General features: G+C 40.5%; 1 protein-coding gene across 5 annotated transcripts in view; it reads right to left on the reverse strand.

Annotated features, from left to right (window-relative positions):
* The window catches only part of LEKR1 (leucine, glutamate and lysine rich 1), a 55,526-nt gene that overhangs the window by 9,866 nt on the left and 23,640 nt on the right, over positions 1 to 22,020 (reverse strand). For 3 of the 5 annotated variants that reach the window (XM_069865131.1, XM_069865133.1, XM_069865134.1), the window contains 4 exons: positions 3,732 to 3,813; positions 2,159 to 2,236; positions 1,714 to 1,917; positions 58 to 151 (listed from right to left, as the gene is read on the reverse strand). In XM_069865131.1, the coding sequence (XP_069721232.1) occupies positions 58 to 151; positions 1,714 to 1,917; positions 2,159 to 2,236; positions 3,732 to 3,813 (458 nt within the window). The remainder of the gene's footprint in view (positions 1 to 57; positions 152 to 1,713; positions 1,918 to 2,158; positions 2,237 to 3,731; positions 3,814 to 22,020) is intronic. The other 2 variants (XM_069865132.1, XM_069865135.1) reach the window with 2 other exon arrangements.

Here is a 22,020-nt window from a genome sequence, read left to right on the forward strand (position 1 = left end):
CCAAAAAGGAAAATAGAGATGAAATTAAAAGGGTGCCAATTGCACATCCAGTATTACCTTCTCCCTCCAGTTATCTTCACTCCGCATCTTCTGTCTTAGTGTTTCCTGCAGCTGCTCTGTTCTGTTCTGATGAGAAATCAGCATTAACTCCCTAGAAACCACAAAAACTAGTATGTAAATATGTGCTCTGGCCAGACTGGTGCTATGCCATTTTCTTGCAATTAAGCCCTTTGTGGCAAAGGCTTGTCTTTTCCTCTTTGTTCAGTATTTTGTGCAATAAGCCCAGCAATCCTGCCTGGAGCCTGCAGGCACAGCAGTAATCACTACTTAGCATTTGCATAATATCATTGTGACATGCTTTATGAATTTTATGTTTTAAAGAAAATACTCTAGTTGGTCTTTCTTCCACACACAGATCTTTTAAACTTCAACTATTTTTAATATTCCTCAGGTTAAATTTTGAAGAACAGAGAAAAACTGTTACAATAGTCAAACCAGAAAGTGTTGTGCTTAATGAACTTAGAATATTGCTATCACTAATTAAAAAATTGTAACAGGTTTTGAATTAAAACCACCAAGTGCTTTCTATTGTTAGAGTTACTGTTTGTTACATGAGGTTTGTAGAGTAAAAGCCACGGAGAGTTTAAATTCTTGTAACTTAGATTATTAGCAATGTATCAGCTGCAACAACTCGTGTATTTGAGGTTTAAGTAGAAGAAAATAAATTAACATGTAACATCTTCTCATGCGAGTACTAAAGCGCAGGGAATATTCAAACCCTTTAAAGAGGAGAATAGCTTAATGCCTCTTGGTTTACATCATTCTCAAAAAATGCTTATCTTGTCCCAAAGCCACTTCTCTGAACACGTTTTCCCTCGCACACAAATCAAAGTGATGATGTACTGCCATGTCTTAAGCAGGGGACAGCACTTTCTATTTTGCCAATAAAAGAGAAGCTCATTTTTCAGTAACTGAAAAATTACTGGCTGGAAGTCGTCCATACACTTGACCGAATCCTTCACCAAATACTAGATTACATCCAACAACCTGGCATGTTGCAATATTTATAGCATTGTTATGGTTTGCAAGTTGCTAATAACATAAGTTACAAGAATTTAAACCCTCCAGGGCTCCTGCTCTATAAGGCTCACATAAAATATAGCAGCTCTAACAACTGCAATAAATGGCTGTTTTGATTAAGCTTGATCTGAAGCCCTGGATCGCAAAGCAAGGATTCTTTTCTCTTTCATTTAAGTTTTTTTCTTTTTTTTTTTTCATTCCAGTTTTCTCTATACTGAAATAATTTTAAAAATCCATCCAAATAACTCCAGAATTTCAGGACATGAGCTCAGGGCTGCCAAGGCTTTTAGAATGTTGCCCTAAAAGCAGGAGAGGAGAGAGGGCAGTGGTAGGGCAGGACTGTGCTGGGCACACAGACAAGGCAGTGACTTCAGAGCACAGAGCTGGGATCAGTTGGTCTCTCCCAGTCTGCCCAGTGCCTCAGCCACATTCCTTGTTCTACCATCTCTCCTCCCACATTCGAATCAATGCAACCACCTCTGGTGCTTCACAGCATCTACCTGCCCTTCTGGTAACAGGGTGAGAGGATCTGGCAGAGGAGGAATGTTTTATTTTTAATAGATGTCCAAAAAGACAATCTAGGCTGAACATACGGTTGCAGGAGATCACCTGTGGTGACTCAGCTCCCATTACCTCTCTTGTTTCAACATCACCACCTCTTCCTCTGTTTGTCTAAGAAGAGCTTTAAGTGCTTCCAGCTCGCTTTCTGATCGACCAGTTCTTCGTTTTAGGTCTTCTTCTTTTCTTTCTTTCTCAGCCATTTCTTCCTGTAAGTGTTTGCACACTTGTTGACAAATTTGAAGAGATTCTTCCTTTTCCTTGAGCTCTTTTGTGAGCCTACAAATGAAAAAAAAGTATCAGCATCGTAGTTACTATGTTGTTATTTACATACAGGAACTAAACAGACAAATAAAATATCAGACAAAAACCTATGCATTCTTTAAGAAGTTATTTTAACTTACTTGGACACAAAAATAGAAAAATTCTTGCACAAAACCTGCATTAAAATGGTAAAATTTTTGATCTTACTGCTCAGAAATGTAAAATTTATGCTATGAAATATAATTTCAGCATTTACCTTGACTCAGAAATTCCATTTTCATATTTCATCTTTTTCAGTTCATTTTGACAGACATCAAGTTCCGTTGATTTCACCCTAGGAGAAGATCAAAAAAAGGTGTACTGTCCAAAGAACCGATAGCCTTCATTCATGCAGTAATCTGAACATCATGTATTGATGTATTATCTAACTTTTTGTTTCACTGAAAAGGCAGACAACAAAAAGTTCTGTCAATTCCAGCTAATATTTTTAACTAACTGGAAGTTGTGCTTCTCAGCCTAACCTAGCTCAATGTTGCAAAAAAGAAAGTGAGATCTTGTAACACTGATTAAAGTTTCAAGTAAGATATGAATAAAAATGAACAAATAACAATTTAGTAGGTAAGAGGGATGGAAACTTCATAGGTTTCTTGTAATTATGTCATCATTTCACCAATTAATATCCATGGTTAAGCTTCATATTTACACTTAAACAGATATAGAATATGTTATTTTATTAAATTGTATCCATATTACATCAAATTTTCATATTACATTTGGAAACCCTTTACTGTTTATTTAACTGTGTTCGTGAAATCTTTTTTTTCACGCTCAATACTTGTATTATCATTAAAATACTTTGTTGCTAAGCATTCCAAATATTTGCAACTTCATTATGAATATACACCCTCTGAAAAGAGGAACCGAAACCAGAAAGTACAGATCATGAACTAGAAGCAGCTGCCCAGGGAGAGTGTGGAGTCTACTTCTCCGGAGGGATCCAAACCTTGACTGACCACGCTCCTGTGCAACTGCTCGGGGTGACCCTGCCAACCCAACTATTCAGGAATTCTGTGACAAAAGAATGAATTCTTGCTTAAATTTCAGCAAAACACACAAAAAGATGGACAACAGCCGGTCTCAAGATTGGCAGTTCATTATGCTTGAGCTTAAAATCTGAAAGATTTATTTTCAGTAGTGAATTATAGAATCATAGAACAGTTTGGGTTGGAAGGGACCTTAAAGATCACCTAGTTTCAACCCCCCTGCCATGGGCAGGGACACCTCCCACTAGAGAAAATTATTAATTCAGGTTTTGTATATACTCTTACTTTAAACCATAGGCACAGTAAAGTTACAAACCACAATAACACACTGGTTCACGGGGAAAAGTCACAGCAAATTTATGTAAATAAAATAAAAAAGAAATCATAGTGACTGATTAAGTACTAAAGTTTCTGACTAATTTTATGACACCCTTCCTTCCACCCCAAACCTACAATGTAAAATACTACTTTCCATAAGTCTTTTTAGTACAGAAGCGATGTGGATTTCACAAAATTTATCGTATACTTGTGTGTTAAATGGAGCGTCAGACTGAGCTGATTTACCCCTCCTCTTTGCAATACCATGGAACACAGATGGAGGAAGGAAGCCCTGCTTCCACAGACAGACACAGTCAGGTGGTTAGAAATACAGACTGTTTAATATGAAGGTTTTCTGTTGGTCATAACCTTCTCAAGCCACCCTGACAAGCAGCATTCTCTGAAAAGGAAGCATTCTGTTAGAGCTCTGTGTGCATAGCAAAACAAGCTGGCAAACAGAAATCTTACATTAGCAGCTTTTTGTAGTGGTCCATTTCAGCTGTTACTTTCTGCAGCTTCAGTCCAATTGTCTCTACTTGATTTGTTAGATCTGAAAACAAAAATATGAGTTTCATGTCTGCATTTATACTAAAATAATTAACTTTTATACATACTGTGTTTTATTTGCATCTCGGACACGTAGCTCCTCACTCCCACCTCGAGCAGGCAGAGCAGCGCACCACAGCGCTGCCTCCAAGAAACACAAAGAGGGCATCTGGGAAAAGCAGTTTTACGATTCGTAATATTTGAATTGATTTCTCGCTGCTTACAAACCATAGAAGCCAGCTGCTTGTATTTTCTTAAGAATACCAAATTACTTATCTTGAAAACTTTGGAATGCTGTTGCACCGCTGTTGCACCGCTGTACACTTCAGTTCAGAGCAGCCCTGCAATCTCTGTCCATACCCTAGCAGAGACTGGCTTCAGAGCAAGAAGCTCTTACTTTGTTGGGGGTTTTTGGTTTCTTCTATCCGACCAGGAAACATTCAATTAAAGTGAATTATGAAACACCTTAAATCATATGAGTTGTAGATAACGCTGAGAGCAAAAGCCTGCAGGAAGGCAGACCTGAAAATAACCTGCTAATGCTACTTCAAATAACTGAGTGACACTATCTTAATGGTACTCTTTATTCAGTCTTAGACTGTCTTAGCTAAATGTTATAGAATCATAGAATAATTTGGGTTGGAAAGGACCTTAAAGCCCATCCAGTTCCAACCCTCCTGCCGTGGGCAGGGACACTTCCCACTGGATCAGGGGCTCCAAGCCCCATCCAGCCTGGCCTTGAACCCCTCCAGGGATGGGGCAGCCACAGCTTCCCTGGGCAACCTGTGCCAGTGCCTCACCACCCTCAACATGAAGAAATTCCTACTTATGTCTAGCGTAAACCTGCCCCTCTCCAGTTTATACCCACTGCCCCGGTCCTATCACTAAAAGAAATCTCATCTAAAAATTTGTGTGTGGCATTAACATCATCCATTTTACTAAAACAACTACACCTAGAGATAACTTCAAGATTTGAAGTCCTATAAACTCATGCAATGGCACACACCTTAATCTGATTCTTATCTGAATGAACATACTTAGCTATCATAGAATCCTAGAATCACAGAATCACCAGGTTGGAAGAGACCCACCAGATCGAGTCCAACCATTCCTATAAAACATTAAACCATGCCCCTCAGCACCTCATCCACACGTCCCTTAAACCCCTCCAGGGAAGGTGACTCAACCCCCTCCCTGGGCAGCCTCTGCCAGTGCCAACGACCCTTTCTGTGAAAAATTTTTCCTAATGTTCAGCGTGAACCTCCCCTGGCGGAGCTTGAGGCCATTCCCTCTTGTCCTATGCAACATGCACAAGCAGAGCCAGCTTTCAAGAAAACATAAGAATGAGTTCAAATCAAAGTTGCCTCTACAAAAAAAGGCAACATCACAAACTATGTGGAAAAAAATGTACGGTAGAACATTGTGACAAATCCAGAAGTAGAAGAAACTCCAAGATCTTCCCTCAACAGCAAACTCGAGGAGCTGACTTAATCTCTGAAGGTGAGCAGCTATTGAGCTAACCTCTCTGTCTTCAAAGCTCTCTGACATATCCTCTAAAAAGCCAAATTTAACTGTGAATCCTGTTCTTAAATTTATCATTTCCGACATCAGAATTCACTGTGGTTTTCTAACTTTTCCTGTGTGCCTATTTCAGTCATTTCCACTGTCATGATGATGGATAATCCCAGAGTGGGATTTCCTGCCAACAATCCCCCATGTCATGCTTCTTTTGCACCAAAATACAGCAGGTAATGCTTTATAAATAAGTTACTACTATGATGATGGAGCACAGCAGTGAATGGAGCAGCCAAACATATGCAAAAATTTGCTTCATTTTAAAAATGTAATGTAAATTCGCTCCAATTGCTTTTCCTCTATAGAGTACAGGATTTTTAGTCCTTGTTTAAGAATTTTGCCTATCATTGCCTGACTGATTGTCCTAAAAAAAATCAGAATCAGAAAAGCATATTATTTAAATAAAAATACATCCTTAATCACTGGCCAGACAAATCTATAAGCATACTTTAATTTTTGCCCATTTTATGGATGCACCAGCACTTCTGCAATAAAGAGCAACAAAGCACAACCCCCAAACTCCTCCTTGTCGATGCTACTAAAGAAGTGAATATACAAATGACACTGACATCATTTCTTGGAAGACTCTTTAAAAAAAAAAAGACACTTAGAAAACAAAATTTCCTGTAGTAGCAGCACAGTCTCTAAAACATTTTCACAATTCTGTAACTGTCCATAAAGAGCTGCAAATGTGGGTGGAGGGAAAGGCAGCCTCAGTAATGACTGAGCACGGTCAGGCTGTCTCTGTGTGAGCTTGGAACAAGAAACCCAGAAGTGACCCAGGACCCTTTTGTATCTAGCTCACCCACAACTCTTCTCCTAAACACCTTCTGAGGATGCAGCTTGGTAAGAAAGGAGAGTACTCCTCGTAGTTCTGTTCTGAAACATTTTTAAAAATATAAGAATACTTTATGTTTTTCTCGGCATAGACTTTCATGAAAAATATTTCAGTGCAAAGTTATAGAATGAACGACATGAAGCTGGGGAATCTGCAGTCAGCACTCTCATTTTTTCACAGTGTGGGATCAGAAGAGTCACGAGCTTTTCTACACCTGACGTTATTTGCATAATATCAAAACCCCAAGAATATTCAAGCATGCTTTCCATTCCCCCGAGTTTGTTGCTGATGATGTGGAAAGAGAAGAAAATTATGAAATATAAACATTTTTAAACTTACTAATAAATTTGTTTAAAGAAATTGGTACAACAGTATTGCAACAGGAAAAAAAACATCTTATTGTTACAAAAAACTGGAATTCACAGCTTACAATTACTTCTATGCTTATTTTGTTGCAAGGTCTAATGCGAAAAGCTCTCAAAGTCTGAATGGAGTATTTGCTCTATTAATATGTACATTGCTCACCATAGATATTCACAAAGCACTTTGCACAGAATCATGCAGGAGGCAAAAACATATCTAGGATGGAAGGTTCCTTAGAACCATCTATTTATGTTACTGACTTTCCAAGAGCTTCTGTCACCTGATGTTCGAGTGAGTTATTTGAGAAGGTTTGGAGGGGTAAATGATGATGATTATTCCCAGGTGAATCATTGCCAGCCTTGGCATTCCTCATAAAACTGTCCAGAGCATCCAACAGACACAGGAGGTCTTCTGCACTCTGCAAGTCACACCCAAGTACACAACACTGCTGTGACTTACCAGCAGCTTTCAGATTTCTGTCAAACCACATACAATTTAGAGTTTCTTTTTCCCATTTCATAAGCTATATAAACGAGAGGTCATTTGCACTAAACTTTCACCAGGCAAATTTTCTCTCTTTGAAGATAAGAATGAATTAATGAAAAAACTACACGAAGGTAGGTAGATCCTCCAGTATATTCCAGAAACTGTCTTTCACATAATACCATCATGCTATATTTTAATTTCTCAAGCAGGAAGTAGTCCACAAAACTTCAAAATAAGATGAACTCCAAATATACACACACGCAGTTGACGTTCTGGTCATTCTGGAAACTGCATATATTAAATGGAGAAGGATATCACAAGCATACATGATAATTCAATAATTTACTGTTAACTACTAATAATAATTAACTGCTATCTGGATTCAGTTAGTAGAGAACACTTAGCATTTACACCTTCAGAAAATTTAAGAAACAAAAACAAATGGACAAATTCAATGCCAGACATTGGCATTTAGACAAAAGAAGTCTCAGGAATCCATAGAGACCGGCCCTCTACATCACACAGGAAGAAGATACTTCGGGCTTTGTGGTGAGGGTTGCTTTCCCATGATAATATCGAAAAGAAATGGAAAGTGAAAAAGTTTGGCAACAGTTAAATTAAGCCTCATACATAAATCAAGCTACGGTCTGGCAAAAGTTAAGTTACACTTCCTTCGCGCTCTGTTCCAAGTGATGTTTATTCCCTAGCAGAGCAGTCCCTGCCCTGTTTCCCAGAGGCAAAGGGGAGGTTCTGTACAAAGACGCTCCAGAGAACAGCAAGGATCGGTGCAGCTCCACTCGCGTGGGCACGGAGTCACCTGGGGCAGAGCCAAGACCTCTCGGGCACACTGTACCGATGCTATCGAATACACTGCTCTTAGCAGCAGCAGCCACAGGATATGTTCCCACCATGAACCGCAGCGCAGTGCAGCAACAGCTGAGCTAGGAGAGGCTTGAGGTGAAGAAGAAACAGCCTCTTCTGCAGAGGCACCCCTCTAAACATCACCTCCCTGACATTGAGCTCAGCAGCACTCACCCTATGTGATAGCACACACAACTCTGCTGCTGCAAATACTTGAGCTAAACATTTTTCCAACCGCTCTCCCCGTTGCCCAATGACTGCATGCTTTCCTGTGCGATGAGTTAAGCGATTAGCAGCTTTGCAGGCATTAGAAAAGAATTTACCTGAAAAAATCAAATTGTTTCAGATTCGACAGTTACTCAGTATTCCTCATAGTGCCACTTCTAAGCTGGGTATGACCAAGGACCAGCAAGGACTGAAGACTGCTGACCTCAACTGCTAGAGGTAAAAAAAACTAGATGGAGACAGCTATCTTCTCTTTTCCTACCAAGATTAGGGGACACTCCCAGCTCTTCATGGCTGCACCTCTGTTCCAGTGCACTGGATGCTGACTACACAGGGAATATTTCACTGTCAGCTGTGGGAAGAAGTCCTTCATCTCTCCCAGCTGAATTAATTTTCCTTACTTGCAGCCAAGGGGTTTCCTCAGACTCTGTTTCTCCCTGCAGCAAACCATAAGTGAAGAAGATGTAGCCCCTGAAGAACTGCTTTGGTTTGGTTTCAGTCACTCAGAGCCAAACTGGAGAGCATTTTTAATGCTGAAACCACATTTTTAACAAAGAAAAAGCCTTAATGCTTTCTTTTATAACAACTTTTACTAAAGAAAGGGTAGCCTACATTTCCCCTGTTGCTCTGCTGTTCTTCCTGCGATACCAGTTCCTCAGGTGCTTTGGTTTGACTGTGCTCCTCAAAGTGATGGAAGGCAGTCCAACGCTCTTCCTACAGTCAACAGTTTGCTGGTAGCACGTACCACGATAAACTGTGAGGGTAGCTTAACTGCTCATCAAACCCACTGCAAACCAGTGGTTTATAACCTTTCAGTACCCTCTCACTGTTTCAGTTTTGTGCCTGGAAAGCCAACCACGTTTTTCCCCTGAGTTCCCTGGGAAAAAGCCACTAAGCATCCAGGCTTGCTGTTGAACAGAATCCACAGAGATAAATCACCAAGAACTTATGACTATTTAAAACCCGTGTTTGTGTGACAGTGTTCTTGCCAAGCCTTCCTCTCAGCTGTTTTAAAGCCTCCTCTGACAAGCTCCCATTGTAATCAAAGCCATGCAGTCACCGTTATCTGTGTCCTGTTATCTGCATCAAAAAACTGCACAATAGGCACCAGGCCAAGCTGCTCAGAACTGGCATCTGCACCTTCTCTACGAACGGGAAGCTGTGGCCAAGTACACAGAGGACAGATTAGACCACCTGCAGCTGCTTTCATTTACTTTAGTTTCTTCGACTGGGCATTCTTCAGTAAGGTATTGTTCTGTACTCTTTTCCAAAGCTAAATAATTCAAGTTTAATTTCCTGTCATTCATCCTGACATCGCCTCATGAAGTAAACGGCTCTGAATGTCTACAGAAAAAGAAGACACTTTGGCTTCATGCACCAAGCAGATGTTAGACTGAACATGTGGGAACAATCTCCAATTGACAACAGCAAGTTCTACTGCAATGTGACTGCTTTGTTAAAATAGATTAAGACCAAATTGCTGTAGATCAACAAAGCAAAAAGGAGAGCCCTTTGCCTTTCTTCTCATGAGGACAGCTGCAACAGAGCAGCTTTTCCCAAAGCTTTTTCCCTTTTTGACAACTTTTAAAAAATTCTTACAGAAGATCTCTGGCAATTATTAACAACTGTGGTCTTTTTTCCTCTTCTTAGATGTGGGAGTATGGACACAAGTTCTGGAATAAAGGAAAAGGAGAGGAAGCATGCTTAGTTTGGCTCTAGTACTTTGGGTGGTCTTTTTCAGCTCTGTTCTTCTTTTATTCACTTTGTTTTGAGAAGTTTTCATACTGACTGAGCATTGGACAGGAGGTTTTGATGAGGGAGTAGATGGATTCAATTACACAACTGGTTTCCACAAGTCTTCTCTAGCGAGAGTTCCCACCAAAGTCAACAGGACCTGGTTAGCAGAAAGTCTGAGGGATCATAAATAATATAGATTTCAATCAAGCTTGAAAAATATAGTAAAAATGCAGAAACTAATAAGGAGAACAGTAATACAACTGGAAACTTACACTGAAAAATTGCTGAATAAATAAAAACATATTCAAATGCTCGTGTAAAACCACTATCCAGTAATGGAAATAAAGCTTATTGCAAAATATGCAAACTCAACAAAAAGCACTCACATTTGGTAATACGGATGCTTTAAGAACTACCACATTTTAAAGAATCTTCAGTCCAAATCCATCTCGATATCAGTCATGTTTAATTTTACTTATCTTTGTGATTCACAATCTATCTTACCACAGTCATAAACAGTCAGTGGTAACGTTCCGGGCAGCACATGCGACCAGCCCTTCCTTCAAACAGGGACAAAATGTGGATAAGGTAGAGACTGCCTCCCGTACTCCTCGGTGTCCAAGCAGCATATTCCCCCATAAAATGAGATTCTGTTGTGGTGAGGGCAGATACCGAGGGGAGGGCGGGGGGGCACAGGCATAGTACAGAACATGCACGAAGAAAAGACACGAAGAACCAAATAAAGAAGAACAAAAGTTGGTGACTGTTCCCTCTCGTTCAGGCAAATTCCCATAGCTGCAGCCCATAGCGTCTGCAAATCTCTGAGCACTGTCTGCCCAGAAATGGCTTTCAGGAATTTAACCACCCAAACTGCGTCCTCTCCAGCTGCTTGGCCAACTCCATGGTGCAGAGTGAAGGTTCCAGCTTCTCCTTTGGAAACATCAACAACTGGTAAAGCTTTCTGTGAGAGAAAAGCACTGTGAAGTACAGTCACGTTGGGTAAGCAGCCACTCTGACAGCCACCAGTCCTGCAGCTAATTCGTAACAGATTCACAGTGACATCAGTTCAGAAGCACGTGTGATAGAACTGTGTAATTTTTTACTTTTTCTGCGAAGCCTAACAAAAATCTGTAATACTTCCCGAAAATGCTGGTCTCATCTAAATAAAAGCTCAGTAATTTATACCCATGTAAGGAAAGGAAGACTATTTGCCAGTAGTTAAGACTTTCTAGAGAGGTTAATATGCACAGCTTGAATAGCTATTGCCACTGAAGACACATAGACCCCAGTCAGCACTTGAGATCGTTTTGCTTTAGCAACACCAGCTCAGCTGCTGGCGGACAGAAACTCAACAGCACAGCTCTGTTTAGGTCAACGCCAGTCACAGTATGAATCTGTTCTGTATCACTAAGTCTCTGGTCTAAAATGACTATGCTACGTAAGAATAAATGCATGTCTTGTAAAGTTTATCTGCTTCCAATTTCAGAAATATCGTCCATTTCTTACCACCTGCCTGGGGACTGTAAACAAGTGGATTTGCTACTTCTAACCACATCACTACTCTACAGCACAGAGAAAACAGCACAGGGAGAGAATAGTTTCATTTTCCCTTCACCTAAGCGTGATTTGTGGAACAACTGGCATATCGTTTGGTTTAAACAAGACAAGCTCTGACTCATCATACCAGTGACTGATGAGAATGAGCAGCTGGGGCAGTCCCGTTCATGCTCCCTCTGAGAAGCAGAAAGGCTGTGTAGGCTGCACGTGCTGCCTTTCAGCTGAGCTGACTAGAAATACCCAGTCTCAGTGCACGTGTGCCATCAGAATTACTTGCAGAAGAATCATAAATTAAAATATTTATTTTATCAAGCTTTATGAAATTCTCACCATTATTTGGCTGGGATTCACAGAGAGGACGGCTGGCAGGTACCTCTGGGGGTTGCATAGTTCACCCTTCTGCCTAGACCAGCGCTGCTGGCAAAACCAGACCAGGTTATCTTTGTTTTCATTCAGCTGAGCCTTGTAGGCTCCCAAGGCTCAAGACTCCCCCAGCCCTCCAGGCAGCATCTGCGAGTGCTGCACCCACCACCCTTGTTGAACAAGCTCTTCCAAGCATCCATCCCAAAGCTCCTGGTCTCCAAAGCTGTGGCTGGTGTTCCCTGTCTTAACACCTGCCACTTCTCAGGAGAGTCTGGATCCACCACCTTCCTACTTCCCCTCCAGACCACTGTTAGGTCCCATCTCAGCCAGCCAGGACCAATCTGGTTCTTGCCATGATACGGTTTCCATTGTCCAATTAATTTTGTTTTAGGATCAATGTTTTACAGAGATTTAGTCCATATATACGTGAACACAAGTACCCTGTGAGTCAGTCTCTATTAGGATCACCTCAGATCAAGATAACCTTTCGTCACGCCAGTGGACTGAACGAAACCTCCCTGAGGCTGGTGGGCGTGAGAAACGTCCTTCAATCAGGAAATGGTGAACAGCAGTTAAGCACTTTCAGGCACGGAAGGGACTGGCTGGACTGAAACTCAAATGCAGGAGCCACAAAACTGCCATAAGGGAACTGAGGCAGAAGGGGAACAGGGCAAGCGCAACCCAGCAACATTACAGGAACAGGAAAAAAAAAAAAGAAACAGAGAATTCAAGGGGTCATGGAATAGAATCATAAAATAATTTGGGCTGGAAGGGACTTGTTAAAGCCCATCCACTTCCACTCCCCTCCCATGGGCAGGGACACCTCCCACTGGATCAGGCTGCTCAGAGCCTCATCCAGCCTGGTGCTGAACAACCCCAGGGATGGGGCAGCCACAGCTTCCAGGGGCAACCTGTGCCAGTGGCTCACCATCCTTGCAGGAAAATATCTAATCTGAATCTCTCCTCTTTCACCTGAAAATTGTTACCTCTTGTGCTATCACCGCACTCCTTGATAAAAAGCCACTCTCAGCTTTCCTGTAGGTCTCCTTCAGGTACTGGAAAGCTGCTCTAAGGTCTCCCCAGAGCCTCTTCTAGGCTAAACAAACCCAACTCTCTCAGCCTGTCCATGTATAGGAGGTTCTCCAGCCCTCAGATCATCTTTGTGTTCTCTGGACACACTCCAACAGGTCCGTGTCCTTATATTGGGGGGCACAGAGCTGAATGCAAGACTCCAGGTGGGGTCTCACCAGAGCAGAGCAGGACAGTGCCACCACCCTAGACCTGCTGGCCACACTGCTTTTCTTTCTGGGATGTGAGCACACATTGATGGAAAACACTAGTAGCTTGAAACTGGAAGACAGGAGATAGAAATGGAGAAAGCTGCACAGACCCCTGGCTGAGGCAGACCAGAACCCAGCTCCTATTGCTTAATTTCTCCAGTATTCTGGAAAACAGGAGGTTGTAGGTATTCTTTAAAACCTGTTAAAGAACTGCTCCCTGTAGAGAGCATCCTACCCTGAATACTGGCTGATGGGCTGTGCTGAAAGGGGAGAAAATACTCTCTCAGAACATTAACACAAGACTAAAGTAGGATATACACTTAACAGATTCTTTTAAATATATTTATTTTAAAACCATGGTAGAGAAACTGAGAGAAAAACAAAATATATACATGAAAAATTACTCTGTCACATTAGGAACAATTTGATTCACTGTATGTTTCTAAGGAGACCAAAGCAGAGAGCTAAATACTCAAGAGTCCTTGCATGCACAGAACTGAACTACTTATTTTTATTTATATTATTTCCTGTACTACGTTTTTTAAGATAAATTATTTCTTGTATACACAATAAATTACTTCTTTTTATTTGTGACTCACAAGCACAAGCCTGTCTGGAAAAAGCCCAGGGACAGACTCCAGCTGTACAGATTTACATCCTTTCTGGAGACCTGACCAGTGCCACCAGGAAGCCTCTAAATTACTAAAAGCTGCCAGGAACTAGGAGGATGTGCCAGAAAAAGGAGTGCCTGTTTCTTATCTCCCCCAGCATATGTTGCTGACCACTGCCAGGACCGAGCTTTCTGGACCTCGGGTCTAAACTAATATGTTAGTTCTTTCATATCCATATATTAAAAAAAAAAAAAAGCATAGAAAAAGCAAGAGAAGGGACCAGATTATTACATTTTTGGAGTGTTCCAAATCCAGAAAACCCTTAGTGCCTTCAAAAGAATAAAATAGCAACTGCATACACCATACAAACATGACTGTGATCTTTTTGAAGACCTTAGAAAGTGCTCAATTAGCGAAACACTATCTCCGCAAAGCCCGCTCCCCTCCTTCTCCCCTGCTCCCCCATTGCACAAGTGACACATTACAAGCCCTTCTGTAGTCAGAGCGACTACTCAGCCATGGCCAGAGTTCACAACTCTTTAAGTGTGAATTTTCTGCACACGTTCCTGCCTTTGTGAATCCAAGCTGAGATGTGTCAGAATTGTTCCTAGGGGCCTGCTTCTCCTATGTATTAAAATTGATTCGAAATACCAGCACTTACCTATTGGCTGGGAAAACTGAAGGTGAAAAATGGAGCTTCAGACCTTAATTTCACATGGAGGCAGATTTTTCCCACTACCCTCCCCTCAGTGTTCAGGGCCAAACAGAAGAAACACAACATCATAAATGCACTTCCTTTAACACAGATTCCTGCTTTTCCTTAAGTAGTAAAGTGGGGCCCTTCTGTAATTAAATCATACTCAAACACAACATTATCGCAACACCTAGCTGAAGAGAATCAGGAGGATGTTTTTTCCATCATATTCATCAGTTTCCTCTCCTACTGTAAAAGACTGATGAAAAATGTCAATGAGCCATTGCTTCGCCTAATCCATTTGTCACATTCTGTTCAAAGACCAACACTGCATTCCCCAGCTCTCACCCTTCAAATTCTTAGTACCATAGTGGGAATTCATGGAAAAAAAAAATTTCAATAGTACTTGCAGTCTGAATAAGGGATATTTGAACTGCAGCCTACCTAAACCTACAGGAAACTATGCTCTCTTTGGATTTTCAAAGCTCTTCAAAGTGGTCTTTAAAGTATCATTAAAGACACTTCATGCACATGAAAATACTGCTCCTTCTTTCCATGAAGAGCACTAGCATTGCCTACTCCAACTGCCCAGCTACTCCTACAGCTGTCTGCATTTTTCAATCATCTCTCATTAGTCTTACTGTGTCAGCAGACCACCGCAAAGTATATATTTAGTAACTTAAGTAGCCTATGAAGCAGTAGCATCAGAAGATTTAAAAGACAGATGTCACGTGCATAGCCAGCATTTAAACCCATATAGAGGCAAAACTGTAACTAGGAGCGGGCTAAGGAAAAACTACAATGAATTTGTGAAGAAAAATTATTCTATTTCTGTGATTAAGCAGAGAAAAGGATTTGGTCAAGAACTGAAAGCAGAGATATTCGCTCCTTTCTTTTAGGAGTATGTGCTATTGCAGCTCTTCTGCCACTCCCGACCCTAAGAATACAGACAAAGATGCTATCAAAAGGAATTATTGATACTTTTTGGTGAGTCTATTTGATTAGACAGTTATTCACCAGCGCTGAGCATTCTCCAAGACCTGCCACCTCTAGCTAACCAGATGATGCATTGGGCATCTGAAAAGTGGTAGGAAACCAGCAATCAAATCCACCTCCTTGGCAAAATGTAACTCATGAAGATAATAATCGGGAAGTCATGAGAAGCACAAGAACAAAGAAACAATAGTAGAAATCAATGCTTACTTTCAGGTCTTGCAAGTGACTGCTACCATATGAAATAGTCAATAATTTACAATTCTAAGACAAACACACAAAATACGAAACTTAAAATACTGGGTACAGAAAGGAAAAAATCTTTCAAAACATGTAAATCACAAATCCTGGTTGGTTTTTTTCACGTGGAGCATTGAACTATTTCAGTACCAAAGTGGGATATTAGTGTCAAAGTAATCTGTGGAAAAAAACCACCCCAAACTAAAACAAAAAATACCCCACCAACCTTCCCAAAACCATGGACATTCTCAATCTGGCTGATTTCCTACAAAGTGACTTGATATGTTTTGAGTCCACTAAATGGAACTGAATTTCACTAAGATCAAGTGAGGCAATAAAAAAAAAAAAAAGTGCTTTTTTTTCACTAATTTCTTTTAAAACAACGGCAAACTCATATTATATTTGATGCTTGTTTCATGAAGAAAGTCATGGTTTGCATTTCAAAGAGAACATTTTTATCATCAGTGCATTAACCAACTTTATTACCTCAATACAGCAGTGAGTTCTATATAGACAGAACTCTTCATCAGCGAATAGATTTGTGTTTTACTGATCTATTGAAGAAAGGTAGAATAAAAATGCCTGAGCTAGCAGTCTTGTTGCCTTGAAATGTCCTTGTGGATATCCACATCAAACATTTTATTGCTTCTTAACTGATTTATTATGAAGTAACTGCTACTTTTTTTATTAATAAAAATAAATTTTTAAATGCTTTACATAAAACATTGACCTGCTTAGCTGATATTTTAGCTGTTCATTAAGATTTCACAGAGTCCTAATAATCAGCATGAATTCCATATGCAATATTTTTTTTACATTTTGCTCACAAAATGTCTGCTATTTCAAGTTTTTAGTAGATGCAGTTTAAAAAAGAAACCCGATGTGCAAAATAAGTAAATAGTGAGTCAAACAACCCAGCATGATGGGCGGCGGTCACAGTGACCCTTCTTCTCAAGCATTACACCGCCGAGATGTCTGAGAATCCACACAGTCACACTAACCACCGAGATAACTTTCAGTGAACCCATTACATACGCTTTTTTTTTTTTAATCCCTCTTCTCTGAAAATATATTTTAAAAGGGCAAGTGAGCAGGAGAGATAATGTGGCAGTGCACTTCACAGGCTTCTTGAGGGAAGGATTATCTCTGTAGAGCACTGTAAAGTTTCAAATCTCTTTATAAATAAGCAGCTTCCAAACTATTCCTTTCAAGTGGACGGGGAAAAAAAACCCAACAAGACAAAACCATAGATGGTAGCACTTGGTTAGGTCTCCTATCAATGTTAGCAGTGGAAAAGAATTAATAAAGATGTCAGCATGGATAAAACTTCTTAAAATATTTTAACGTTTTAGGCTTCTTTCAAGAGTCATGCCTTTGCTTTCACCTATGTCATATCAAAGTGGAAAACGATGATTTAGTTCAATAAATCCCAAGTTTTTTCCTCTTGTCAAAAGCAGAACTCTCATGTTAAGGCTCGATTCCAATGGCAGTATAACTGCCACTGTCAGAGGGGGATTCGGTCCCATCATTACAGAAACTACAGCATCCAGCTTCTTAAACTACAAATATGGAACAGAAAACCCAAAAATGTAGAAACAAAATTCATCAGCAGTGCTGACACAGATACAAATCCACAAAATTTATGGGGACAGGGTAAAATTTTCATCAGAAGGTGATAAAGGGGGGACTTCCCATCCATTTTTCTTTTGGTAAAAACATTATGAGCTCATGGTGATGGCACGGAGGTGAAAGGGAGTTGTGGTGTGTGTGAGACTGAGGTGCCAGAGCAGCAGCGGGAGAGGATGCTTTGCAGTCCCATAGCTACTGACAACTTCCATCTGCTCCAGTGAAACACTAGACCATCGAAAGCACACTCTGTGTGCTCCCCTCCCTTGAGTCACAGCAACAGACAAATAGAAACTAGAATTGAAGCACCCGAGAAGAACATGCGAGCTGTTGCTCAGCCAAGGACATCCAGTGCAACAACCCACTGTTAATCTTAAGAGTCATCTGGAACCAGGCCAGAGGGGGAAAAGCTCTTCCCTTTTCCCTTCTGTACCTGTTGTGTTTAACCACACAGCATTTTGTAGGCATCTCCTCCTTGCACAGCATGGAGTCAGGAGAATGTCACACTTTCCTGGTTGCAGGAGAGATGAAGGACACTGACTCCAGCCACGTGCTGATTAGCTCGCTCTCAACGTGCACTGCTGACAGCACCTTCTTCCCAGCCACCACACAGCACAGCTTCTCACCCAAAGCAAGTTATTTCTTTTGGCACATCGCTCCCATTCCCTTCTGTGAACACTGTAGCAGAACATCCTGCAATGACTATGGATTTTGGGAATGACTCAGAACAACAATGGGACAGTAGAATTTGGGTCTCAACCCAAACCCAAAGTGGCTCTAATCATGCTTCTCACTGAATGATGACAAGCTATGAGGCAGAGCAAGATACAGATAGTGCAACACTTGAAAACTGCACTAGTAACTGTGTAAGTGCTGTAGTTAAATATATAAAAAGATCAGCTGCTTCTTCACGCTTTATTAGCTACGCATTACAAAATATTTGTTCAGAATATAACCGTATACTGGTTTTTCCCCCACAGGATTCCTGCGTCTGTCGCCACACGGGATGAAAAAACTCCAGTTATTCAGGACTGGCATTTCAGTGCTCGCTGTGTGCTCCCCGGCTCATTTACAGAGCAGCGAGCAAGCCAAGTTCCCCAATATCCCTGTCACAACATCCTAACCTATGAACTCATGTGCTGGTCTCTGCCCCATCCACGCTGTCAGAGCTCTCGGCAGGCACAGCACGAAGCCTCCTTGCTTTCCCTCCTGCTGCCCAGCACCACAGAATAAACATGGCTTGAGAAAGTGCTGCCCAGCCCTTGTATTCTAGAGATTTTTGTAAGCCAAAACCACAGAGAGTTTAGCCACCACACCAACAAATATCTGCTCAGTTTTCAGACGCTTAGAAGTCAGTTTAACTTGGTTCTCTGTGTCAAGAACACCGTCAAACCTCCCTTCTCAAAGTCCTTTTTCAGAGAACAGAAGGTTCATGCAGTTTTTCAATAATACTTGTGCAGAGTAAGATTTAAACATAAAATTCAATGAGTTTCCCACCCACCCCACCCTTGCGGAAGCTATGACCATCAATATTCAAAAAAATCATTAGTCGGTTAAGTTTGGTAGAAACATTATGAGCCACATATTCTAAGCCACTGAAAACAGTGATCATCTTATAGGAAGTGCTGAGCAATCTTAGTTTTCTTATACAGCAATAATTTAACTGAAAAGCGCAAGATGACCACACCTCTTAAACAACTCCAGTGATGGTGATTCCACCACTTTCCTGGGCAGCCTGTTTCAGTGCCAAACAAACCCTTCCATGAAGAAATTTTCCCTAATATCTAGTCTAAATGTCCCCTGGTGCAGCTTGGGGCTGTTTCTTCTTGTCCTGTCAACTTGTCACTTGGGAGAAGAGACCAATACTCACGTCACAACCTCCTTCCAGGGAGCTGTAGAGAGCAATAAGGTCTCCCCTCAGCCTCCTCTTCTCCAGATTAAACAGCCCCGGTTTCCTCAGCCACTCCCCATAACCCTTGTGCTCCAGATCCTTCCCCAGCTTTGTTGCCCTTCTTTGCACAGGCTCCAAATATAACTAACTGCTTGAAGCGATGGTCTGATGCAACATGTCAACTAAGGGGAAATATGGGCCACAGAGCCATGCAAGCATCACAAAAATATATAACACACAAATGATCTTTAAAAAAAATTACAGACTGCAAGCATCTTTCTCTGCTCTTCTAACGTAAGACAATTCTCCATGGAATTAAAGGTGGGGAAAACTGAAAAAGAAAGTGGATGTGAACAAGCGGTGACCTCACTGTTTACACGAGCCTCTGACTGGAAAGAGACCTCTAACTAAGGGTAGTTTTCATATCAGCATAAACATAACGATACAAATACCTTATGTAACGATACTAAACTCCATCTTTCAAAGCTTCAAAGATTGTCTTATTAGGCTCAAGGGCCTCTTAGATCAAGACGAGGCATGTAAGGAAGACAGATTATCCCATAATTGCTGCTCTAGAGTTCCTGCTCTTTCCTTTGAACCATGCCGTGCTTTTCAGTGGTGAAGACAGGATACCAAATTAAACGGACTTCAGCCTTTCTACAAGAGCAGCAAGTGCCAACATTCCAGCTCCCAAGAATGCCTGTGAACTACCGCTGAATTCACAGACGGTTTCACATGCCCACATACTGCCACTTCACCAGAAAAATTTAACTCAGTAATGTGCAAAATTATCTGAGTTACATCGAACATGGTACCTTATGAAAAGTAAAATCTACAGTTCTGGAAATTGTACAAAATACCATTCCTAAGGAACTAAAACAGGCTTCACACCAGCACTGACAACGTCAATTGTGTCACCCATGAGGTTTGTTTTTTTTCATATAACAAAAAATTTAAAACCATTTTCAACACAAATGAAATGTCTAAGTATAATTGAGAAGGAGCCATTTTTGCACTGAGATTATTTTATTTTGACTAACTTTTCCACCTAAAAAAATGCACATCAAGTTCAATTATATTGTCCTCATGGCAGGCAGGTGGTAGACCCATTCTGAACACTGCAGGTAAATACTCATAATTTACCTTTCTCTAGAAATCTAAGTCATAAGCAGTTAGATAATTTATCACTACTTGTGTCAATTTATATAAAGAGCATAAAGTATTCCTAGAAAGAAAGCAGAACTAAGTTTTCCAGTTATATTGAACACATAAGAGAGATCGTATTAGGGCAAAGTGAGCATTTTACATCCACTGCTTCTTAAGGAATGCCAGAGTGTGACCAAAACATGACACTACATACGGACATAACAAGCACATGCCAAAAAAAATGGTGCATGGATTCTGAACAGAGTATCTGTGACAATCACCCTCAAAGTGACACATAAACCACTGCAGTTATCGGCACTTATAGCAGAACATGGTAACTGCTGTAGGAATGAACTGTAGATAGTTTCTTTGCATGACACAGACCACAATAAAGACCAAACAAACTTTATTTCTGTAAGTGCTACTCTACTAGCAGAGAAAGGAAAGCTTAATCAACAGCAATAAATCATTGCTGTAATTTTTATCGCTAGATCTGCTACACTCATGCTGGTTTTGAGCCAATCACCTTGGCTATCTCCTTTTGAGCGATACTACCTGCTCGAGTGATTTCTAGCACAGTAAGAGCCTCTCAGCTTAGTCTCCAGGGTTATTTCAGCATAAGTAAAGACAGAATGTGAACATTAAACATAACACACAGAATATCCTAAAGTATATAATGGCCAAATTTTGGACTGTGGCACTACAACAGTCAGTCCTGGTAGTTATACATCTACACAGATTATTTAGATAAAATCTGAATCTCTCAATGGAGGAGAAACACATTTGTCTTTTCAAAATAAATTAATATATTTTTAGCATCTTTTCCAGACAAGTTTAAACATAAGGAGGCATAAGGGGCCTCCTGCTCTTGGGAGAAGCAATAGGATTTAGTTAATCAGTGCAACTAGTAATTCCTTCAGTTTTGTCTTTTCTAGTGATGTTATCTCAAGCTTATTTGGGATTTTGGCTTTTTTACTATTATTTTTTTACCCAGTCACTTGTCTCAGACATAATACATATTATAGATTTGTAATGTACAAACAATATTGAGATTTTTAACTTTTCTTGCAAAAAAAAAAAAAAAAATCAGTGCAGCAGGTACCATTTATGTTGTATTAGCATTTTATTTCATGTTTCTTAAAAAAATCTCTCCTAGTGCTTTCACATACAAGCCAAGCAAAAAAGTACAAATGTTTCACACTGCTCAGTGTTCTCAAGATTATCTTGAAAAAGGAAATTTAAATAGAAATGGCGCATTTCTTTCCATTACTCAGGTCTTACAGAATGAGATACTGTGGTTAACAACTGACAGCTAAACGCTTCCAAGGCAACCCTCTCCTCAAATCATGCCTGTCAGAGTTTCCTCTTTACAGAGGGCCAAATAGCAAGAAGTAGCCACAATCACACAATGAGCCAGCTGAAAAACATCATGGGCAAGTGTTTCAGATACTGGAACAGTCAGTAGCTCCCCAAGAAAAAAACACAAAAGTAGATGATATGAATAGTCCACAACAATCAGAGCAAAATCTAACTGATTTCGCATTCATTTAGTCAGTTTTTTGAATAAATACCACAGAGAGGAAGACAGATTAATTCTATTTCTTATACGGACACCATTTGGAAAATTATGTAGTTATCTGCTCGTTTCTACCACTCAAACACATCGCTGTCAGAGCATTCATAACAGTATAGCTATACAGCAACAAAAATAAAGACTGTTCTCAG

Source organism: Phaenicophaeus curvirostris, chromosome 10, assembly GCF_032191515.1.
Source record: "Phaenicophaeus curvirostris isolate KB17595 chromosome 10, BPBGC_Pcur_1.0, whole genome shotgun sequence".
NCBI classification, from domain to species: domain Eukaryota; kingdom Metazoa; phylum Chordata; class Aves; order Cuculiformes; family Cuculidae; genus Phaenicophaeus; species Phaenicophaeus curvirostris.